We start from the raw sequence: 9,628 nt of genomic DNA on the forward strand, positions 1-9,628 counted from the left end.
ACTGCGAGGACATGGCAAGGAAGATGGTAACCTCTTTCAACACTTAAAATATAAAGCCAAAGACGATGTCTGTCTTTCTGACTGGCTGACCCGTTGTCATGACTATACCGCTCCACCAGTGCAAAATGAGATTTTGCAGTTGTTTGGAAACTGCATTGTCAGAAATATTGCACAAACTATCCAGTCTCTATCTGTCCTGCAGTTCTCTATCATTATAGATGGTACTCAAGATATCACAGGAAGAGAGCAAGAGTCCATATGTTTTAGATATGTGGATGAGGACCTGGGTCCACATGAGGTTTTTGTAGGCTTCTATGAGGTTTCAGGAACTACTGGAGTGGAGATAGCTAGAACAGCTGTGGATGTGCTTTTGAGGCTGAATTTGCCGATGTCATGTTTAAGAGGTCAGACCTATGATGGTGCTCAGAACATGTCAGGAGCTTATTCAGGTGCTCAGGCAGAAGTGAAGAAACAACAGCCACTGGCATTGTACATGCATTGTGGGCCTCACCGCCTGAAATTAATTACACAGGCTGCATGTCAGGCTAGTTCTGTAATACGTGACGCTTTAGAGTGGGTACATTATGCAAACAGTCTGGAAGATTCAAAGCTATGTTTTCAGCAGTTGCAGCAGATTCAGAGGGACCATCAGTATCACTCAGACTTCTCTGCCCAACCAGGTGACTGTAAGGGGAACTGCTATCAAAGCAGCGCTGTCTCAGTATGACAGTATTTTGACTAGTTTAGAGGAGATGGCAGCAGCTGGATCTAGCACAAGTGCTAGGGCAAATGGATTGCATGAGAGGTTTGAAAAGGGGAGAATAGTGCTTGGACTTCTTATGGCATTGGAAGTTATTGAGGAGCTAGAATGTCTGAACAAGTCCCTGCAAAAACGGACTGCAACCATTGCAGGAATGAGATGCTCAATAGAGTGTGTCAGATCCACTCTACAGCTGAAAAGAAATGAAGAAAGATTCTATCAGATGTTTGACAAAGCAGCAAAAATGGTGAACTCCCTTGGTATTGAGCCCATTCAGATTCCTCACCAGAGATGGCCACCAAAACGATATGCTGGCGGGGCTAGCCAGCACACTCCCAAGTCACCTGAAGAGCATTACAGAGCAGAGTTTTACAGAGTGCTGGATAGTGTTGATGTTCAGTTTCAGGAGAGGTTCAACCAGCCAGATCTAGGTGTCTTGCAGAAACTGGAGGAAATTCTGCTCACTGAAGAGGTGGATGGCATTATGAGTTGGTGCGATTTTGTAGTCTCCACTCAAGAAGATGTTTTCATACAAAGGATACAGAGGGATGAGGGTTTGATGGAGACAATGAAGTGTAAGGTAAATATGTTCTATTTTCACGTGTACATGGACAAATACCTTGCAGTATCATAAATGGGTAGCCTGTCATTCTTTACTTTAATGTCGTAAACTTACATGGTGGGCATGGGCCATTGTATTATTTGCCTGTCGCGGTGTTTTGATAAAAATAGAAAGCTGTTGGTAAAAGTAGGTTTGGTGAAGAGTTCACACAGACTAGTTTTGTGCTAGTATTAATATCGGCAGTCATAGTGTTTAAACCATTTTTTTTGTGGAAAAAGTTTGATATGTTTACTGTTATAAAACTCAAAGTATGTCAAATACAGTTGATAATTTGAAGCTATGTGTGTTTTTTTCTTTCAGAATTCCAGGGAAACAGTATTTAGCATCTTTACAAATCTATTGCAGTCAATAAGAAGCACACAGAACAGAGCAATAGAAAATGCGGTTAAAGTAAGGCACTGGACTGGGTTCTAAGGACATCCACATCTGACATTTGAGCGTGCTTGGACAAAAAGGCTGGTCAGTCACCAGCAAAAACATGCAACCCACACAGACCAAGCAGTTATTCATTTTGTAGAACTTATAGTTGGTCTGTTTACAGGGCTCTCGGTGGATGTGCTGATGTGGAAAGGCTCTTCTGACCACTGGTGACCCTCACCATCCTGCTTGTTGCCTCTTGGATTAGATTCCAAAAGGCCATCAAATGCTCATATGACAGAAATCTGCATTTAAATGGTGGATGGTATTATAGTTTTTTCTGCAGCTATTGCTAACTTTCAGATGACATTACAACGTTCTACTGGCCAATGTAATACAGATTAGAGGTAAGTAACATTAATATTGTTAAAGTGATGAGGGCTAGAAACGAAAACCAACTTCAGCCTCATGTTAAAATGCACATTTGTGTGATAATGTTATAAGACCATGGGTCACTAGCTGAAAACTTCAGGATTTCTTACCTTGTATAGTAATGAATGTCATCAGGTGATGTGGCAAATCGCTGCAGTCCAAATCCCTGAGTAAAGTGATAAGACTCAAGCTGTTGCCTGAGTCGTGGTCTTCAATCAGGGGGATGGAGGCTGGAGCAGACTCAGCACAACCAGCGATGGGTAGATCAGACACATTGTTTTCATCCTCTGTGTTGTAATCCTCAGTTGCCATAGCCACGATATTAACAGGTCGAGGGCGGCACTCCCAAACTCCGGGTCACTCTGTCTTTTCCAAAAAAATTATTCCAGTGGAATAAGGAGGGAACAACTTTCGGCCAAAGACTACGCTTCCCAGGGGAAGACACAAAGATCTCTAAAGTCTCAAGATACCAACAACACACTCTAGAGCTGGTTGTAACTGTGAAGCCGTCCCTTCTGATTTCAGCCATGGAATATCAGCCATTGTGCGCACAATTCAGGATCTTTGGGAAAGGAGTGAAAACTTAACATCCTGTTAAATCTCCCCCAGCAGTACACAGCGGGACACAGCAATGGTGAGCGTTCCCACCTTATGCGCTTTGTAATTTAAAGCGATCTTTCCGTTTCCGTATTTTGGACATGATTTTGGAGTCCATCTTTGCAGTAGCGATTGACCGCAAAATAAAGCTACCGGAAATGTACAACACTACATCCGGTCTTAAAAGAGGAAGTTAGCATTAGTGATGGGATTTCCGGCTCTTATTAGAGAACTGGCTCATTCGGCTCGGCTCACTAAAAAGAGCCAGTTGGGAGCTGAAAGAGCCGGCTCTTCATATGCACGAACCAAAACATGCTAACAAGTGCACTGGGACTTCAAAGGAAGTGGAAGCGGAGCGGCCAAAGAGTAAACTTTCAAAAGTAAGTTCTGAATATTATGTCACTTATTTTTGTGCAAATGTTTAATAATGAAGAACATTAAAACATTACTGTTGGCCACATGCCGGCAAAGTTATGTGACATTAGCAATGTTTGTACTTTCAACGTTTACTTTGTTTTAAAGCCTTTACTTTAAAATATACGCCGTTCGATAGTCGACCTTAATCTTACAGAGAATGTGATGATTTTGTGGATAATTAAAGTCAGTCATATATCCACAAACACAACAAGCTGAAAGTCAGTTATGCTGCTCGGTTTGCAGTCCTGAATATCACGGCACAAGCAGGATTCACTGCACTGTTAATGTTAGCTATGTTATATTGCTGCCTCTGTTCGGTGGTGTGGAGCCAAACGGACTTTAACGTGTATTTGAACGAGCTGACGGTTCACTCGTTAAGCTGAAAGAAAGATGCTTTAATCACAGGAGTCACACATGTGTCCACTGTACCATCTGGGAACTCTTCTTGTTTAGCACTCGTAATAACACAAATACTAAATCCTCCTGTTTGTAGCAGTGTATACACCTGAGACTGTCACCTGTATGTCTGTCCTGCACTCTCTCTCTGTTTCTTTCTTTCTGATTGTGGAATAAAAGTATGAACATGTATTTATAAGTTACACTTGTGTTTGAATCCTGCAGCTTATCACACATTTGATTTCCATGCGTGATGACTGCAAGTGTCCAGGACACCAGGACAACCTCAGCAGTGTGTGAGGAAGAGGAGGAGGAAGAGCCAGCAGCAGCTGACAGATGGAGAGAATAGACAGACTGTTCCCTGTTTGTGAAGGACTGCTAGAAAAGTTTAGAATAACTAATTGTCTGTCCTGAATCAGTCTTATTAGGTAATGTTCAAATAATTTTATCATTCCAGTGTTTTCAGTGTGGGAGAAAGTACTCAGGGCCTTCAAGTTACACACTATGAAAGGCAGCAACAAGTTTAATATTCAGAAACCTAAAGTATGTATCAGCAGCAGAATGGACCTAAAAATAAATGTTTGTTTCAGTTCTATGAAGCTTTGAGTATTTTGGATTAGTAGCACTGCTGTGTTTGTTGCATCATATTGCTGTAATTGTTTATATGCTTTATATATTCTGAGGTAAGTTGATCTATAGTGTTACATCATATTCTATAAGGATGTTATGTGTTTGTATACTTTCTGCCCAGTTTGTCCCATTTAGCAGGAGTCAGCCTGTTTAAGGCTCTGATATCTATTCTGTATGACTTAAAGCAGTTATGACATGGTCTGATTTTCTCACCCAATAAAGGAATATTTCATATATCAGTCTACTCTTCATTCTATCAGAAACAATTATCACAGCTCGTACATTTTCTTTTTCCACACATATATAAGCATTGAGCCAAATTTAATAATGCCAACATATTAAAAGAACAATATTTGTCTCTTATATATAATACATCTATATATACATTGTCACAGGTACTTGTCTTTAAGTGAAGATTTAAGGTGATAGGAAATATAAATAAATGCAACTTGAATCTTTACTGAAGCTCAGTGTTTGGCACAGAGTTCATGTTCACTGCTGTAATAACTAATAATGATTAATACAATATTGGCCATATTATATTTACATTACCAAAGTGAGATGACTTTAGTCTCAAGAACAACATTAGCTAATTGTTATTTACTAGCTAATCTTAAATGACTGTTCAGTACAGAAATGAAGCCCAACAATCATGTTTTACAGTCCCGTGGTCTCAGCCTCAGATACTTATCAAATCACACAAAACTCATGTAGAAACAAATGTACAAAATATGTTCTCCTTCATTTCTGTCAAACAAAGCTGTATGAAACGTTTCCAGCTGTTAGTATCATGGTTGCTAGGCAACCTGGGCAGCGCGATGGAGGCTAGACCGTCCCATCTCACAAGCCTACAAGCCTCGCACTTCCGGCCTCAGCGGTCTTTGAGTACGTGGCCCTTGAGGATCGTTAAGGCTGCAGACCCTGAATTGGGAAACAGTCCCTGAATTGGGATACAGCCATACATACATGTTTTGGTTCGTGCAACTGGTCCGTCCGGTTATTGTCTCCCCAGAAACATTTCCATTGTGTTGTGTGTGCTTTTGCAGCATTTTTCTTTTTGCAGCATTTTTCTTTTTGCAGCATTTTTCTTTTTGCAGCATTTTTCTTTTTGCAAGTGTTTTCTGAAGTTGCAGTCCGTTTGGCCTCTCAGGGCCACCGTTGCTATGAGCACATGTCACCTGCATTAAGTCAGAATGATGCACATGATTAGCCCAGTGGAGGTCCTTTTGAAGGGTTCTGCTGGTGCTCCCCTCGTTCCTCCTCACACAAACAAGTAAATACCAATCATAGCGATGAGCTGACGTTAGACCCTCTATGACCCTGTCATGTAACTGCTCATCTTCTGTTATCTCCTCTGTCCTGGGAAACAGAAAACCTTCTTGTGAGAGCACATGTGGATAAGCCATCTTGGAGGTGCTGGACTACCTGTGCAACACGTGTGGGCCACAGATATCATCTAATGATACCTGTAGTGACAAAGACAAAAGCACAACTAGAAAAAAAATCAGTCAGGAAAGATAAAAAGAAAGGAATAATGGAATTCTTACAGAACATGAACCATGCCACACATCAAAGCATTTATCGTCTAAGCTAGTTTGCAATGTCTGTCCATGGTTATGTTTGTAAAACACAAAATAAGACTCAATAACACGAAGAGTCTATACAATAAATACACTTTAAAAAACAAAACTCAAAAACGACAATGTATAGACAAGACAGCATGGGGCACAGACGTTAGTATAATAAAATACCCTAAACCCTATATCTTACTCTGAAGGTACTACCGTTCATAATTTCAAGTGTTTTAAATTGCTATATATTTTTACCTTAGGCTCTTTGCTGCTTACTCACTCATGTGTGGCACAACAGTTTTGACCTTTACAGCTGGTGGAGTTATAGTCTTTACATAAGTGGAAAGAACAATGCATTTGTTTGCTAGCTGCAAGTAGAACAATTTATAAATCAGCTGACAGAGCAGATGTCAGCAAGATGCTATCAGCATTATTTCATGCTATAAAATAGCTTTTTTCCCCCAAGCACATCCAACAGTTTACAACATAACAGATTACGATGCTGCGCGTCGTATTTTCGCACTGAAGCATGATGTTTTGTTTACAAGGTTGGAGAAACCTGCAGTAAGCTGAGACTGAAGAAGTCACTTGGATGAATAACAAAATGTTTCTTCTACAGAAAACACAACGTTCAGATAAACAGAATTGACTTTATAGGAAGGGCTAAAACACTCAAGTCACTACCTACTAGGTAACATCATAGTGACTATATCTATCTTACATATACAGTATTGTATCAACTTGTTTGTGTGTTATTCTTTTTGCTGTTGCCAGTTAGTTGCATATAAATACTATGACTTGGTGGAAGGTTTCATAATTGAACGTGTATCCCTGCAGCTTCATGAGTGATCACTGCACAAAAATTTATAAATTAATAACCAAAAAGAAGAAGAAAGAAAAAAAATGACAACAAAACCAGAGATGCATATGTCCCATCCAACAACAGGCACCACTCCTATGGAAACAGAGCAAAGAATGAGAGGTTAAAAGGTCAAATCGGCATCTTGACATTAGCCAAGAAAAAAGGATGTAAAGACTGAGGAGAAAGAAGATGTAAAGAATCACAATGGAGAGAAACAAACAGAACACACTCCCAGGAGGACTAACCTTGTGACTTCTCGTACTTGCTCTTTATACGTCCTCTTCCTCCTGCCCGGCTTCCCTCCCTTTCCATGTCATCGCTTCTTCCTCCTTTTCATGGATGTAGACCCATAAATAAAGCGATCAAAGCCATGCACCTTATCTGAGCTTTCTGCCTCCAATTGACCAAAGGCTATGTTTATTACTGCACGATGGCAACCTTTACTACAGTAAGAAAACATACATAGCAGCAGTTAGCTCCCTCCACACTGCCCTGCAGGTATGTCCTTTAAAGCTTGAACACACACACACAAACAAATGCACACACAGGAAAAAAAAAACCTGTAAACTACTATTACTGTTGATTTACTGTTATATTTGTTGAGTTTATTCATGCACCTGAAGCTATGGGCAACAGAAGCAACATCACAATTCACAGGTCGCTACCCTCGGTTCACTGCTCCCTTTCCCCCTTTAACCCAATGCAGTGAACTGTTGGGCCTTATCTACTGTTTTATACTCCCCATTTGGGAGCTGAAACAGATGACAACATATGGCTGCAAAATATGACTGCACCCAAGAGGATGTGGATTATGGCCCAAACTGGAGTAAATGTAATATATGCCAGGAATCAGACACATGCATAATTATAACATAGATTGTAATGCAGTGTATATGTACCATCCGAATGTACTTTATGCACTTACAAGTCCAAATCTTTTTCTTTTTCCTCTAGCGAACAACTCTGCTTGTATTGACATCTATGGGAAACTAGTCTTGCTGCTCCTTTGATCTCTGATGAGGTAATCTTCTCAGTTGCTAGCTTCAACACTGGCTTTGTTAGAGTCAAAGAGACAGATAACACTTTAATATGGGTCTAACACATGATTACCTACTTACTATTGTATAATCTTGCTCTTGTCCTTTATTTTTCAGTCCTGATCTGCCTCTCACTTGTCACGCCACCAAGATAGTGATGACAAAAAGGTTCACACTGAGCCTCCATCTTTTAGAAATCTTTAAAAAAAATTCTGTCAATTTATCTAAGAGACACTATACAAAGCATTTGTTATTAAATGATTACTAACAAATTAAACTGAGCATAAGTAATTCCCTATTGTCCTGCAGTTATCACAAGTGCCCATAATGTTCAGCAAACTTGCAAGACAAGTCTCACTTTGAGTGAAGAAATCTTCCAGTCTGAAACAATTACTGTGGTCTAAATTGTCTTTAAATTTACCATAAACCGACATCAGTCAGACATTCAGATGGTCATGCTTCAGTTTTAAGGCTTAAATCATGAGACAAAAGCACCACAGATAGTGTGGGTCTCATTAAGATTTCTGAAAAAGCAGTTTGCATTAAGCAGTTATAATGGTGCTTGTTCTGGAAAATCCTGTCCATTGTTCCCATTCAGCACCATCACTGAAAGCAAAAACTGCCATTGTTTCTGCTTCATTAATAGGATGAAGGAGTTCAGGCCAAATGATTATTGGGCCTGATGCCGTTTCAGTCGTTTCCTTTTTCTCTCCACTTTTGTCTGTTTAGTTTGACATAAAGGTCAGCAAAGCCACCAAGATAAAACTTCTGTTTCCCCCAAAAACTTTTTTTTCAACTGTTAATTCATTACAGATGATTCATTACGTACTCATACAAACAATTCACATCCTAAAGGAAAAAACTTTTCCCCCCCTCAGTGAGACGATCCAAATGCATCCTGAGTTGTTGTCTTTAACCTATAATGAAACACTTCTAGCCTTATAGGAGTGGTCTCTTCCAGGATCATCGTGTCTGTATCCATCTGGTATAAAGGGTCGCTGAATGGCTTCATGAATGCGAAAATAACAAGAATTATAGTCACTAGATCTAAACTCAAATAACCACCTGGCAGAGACAAAGACAGCACTCTCCTCCACTTTCATCAAAACACGAATTGAGGGAATACAGTTTTTGAAGAATTGTGTTCATCTCTAGTATAGTTTCAGAGACCTGGAAAGAAGCTCTTCAACATTTAATTTGTTGTATATCTGCAGCAGGAGCAATATAATGACCAGTTACATGGAGCAACAGGTGAAATGAGAGAGAGGTGAGGGCGCTTCTTTAAAAATAGATATCTGGGGGAAAAAAGTGGTGCTGGAACTCATGAATCACACATCAACTTATCTCTTATGTTTACAGAACTGACATTTGGAGGTGCTGCTTGGCATGTCTGGTTTTGCAATTTGCAATTTGAGAAATAAACGCAACATGTTTCGCTGCTGTGTTTGTTCACAGAATTGAGATGGTTATGTAATTTTGAGAGAACTATTGTAAGAACAACTGCAAATGTCCAGGCTTATGTTAAAATTGGATCATTTTTCTTTTTAAAAGAGTTATATATAAATATTAAGATCAATATTTTGGCGATGGCTGTTGTTGTCCCGTGCACAGCTTCTGTCAGTCTGAAGAAAAAAATAAAGAAATACAATCTTTGTTCTAAAAGTTTCCAGTTGTCAAAGAGAGGTGGTGATATTTGAATCCTCCTTTATATTTTAGTGTCTTTGCCACAGCCCAATCTGAAACAAATGGGGTTAAAAAAGATGTATGGTAAAACTAAAAGAGGAAAAAACAAATGTAATCTAAATGTAATCTAGATTCCATTAGACTTCCCCCTCTTTTATATCCAGTCTTTAAGATGGACTTGTACAGCAACTCAGGAAAGTAGTGATCCCAAGTTATGAATTTGTAGAAATAGGCTTTAATTAATTCTTTATACATATCTTGTTT

General features: G+C 39.5%; 1 protein-coding gene and 1 pseudogene across 1 annotated transcript; one reads left to right on the forward strand and one right to left on the reverse strand.

The window, feature by feature from the left end:
• Positions 1 to 584: 584 nt before the first annotated feature.
• On the forward strand, positions 585 to 1,394 carry LOC146546935 (uncharacterized). The gene has a single exon (XM_085263744.1). It carries the CDS (start codon positions 585 to 587, stop codon positions 1,392 to 1,394), a length of 810 nt encoding a protein of 269 aa, XP_085119870.1.
• A 627-nt stretch (positions 1,395 to 2,021) lies between these two features.
• LOC146546936 (THAP domain-containing protein 11-like) lies at positions 2,022 to 2,871 on the reverse strand (annotated as a pseudogene).
• Positions 2,872 to 9,628: the final 6,757 nt, after the last annotated feature.

This window comes from Mchenga conophoros, linkage group LG23 (genome assembly GCF_057382185.1).
Source record: "Mchenga conophoros isolate Kocher_MC1m ecotype Shallow Benthic linkage group LG23, M_conophoros_male_GT1.1, whole genome shotgun sequence".
In the NCBI taxonomy this organism is placed as follows: Eukaryota; Metazoa; Chordata; class Actinopteri; order Cichliformes; family Cichlidae; genus Mchenga; species Mchenga conophoros.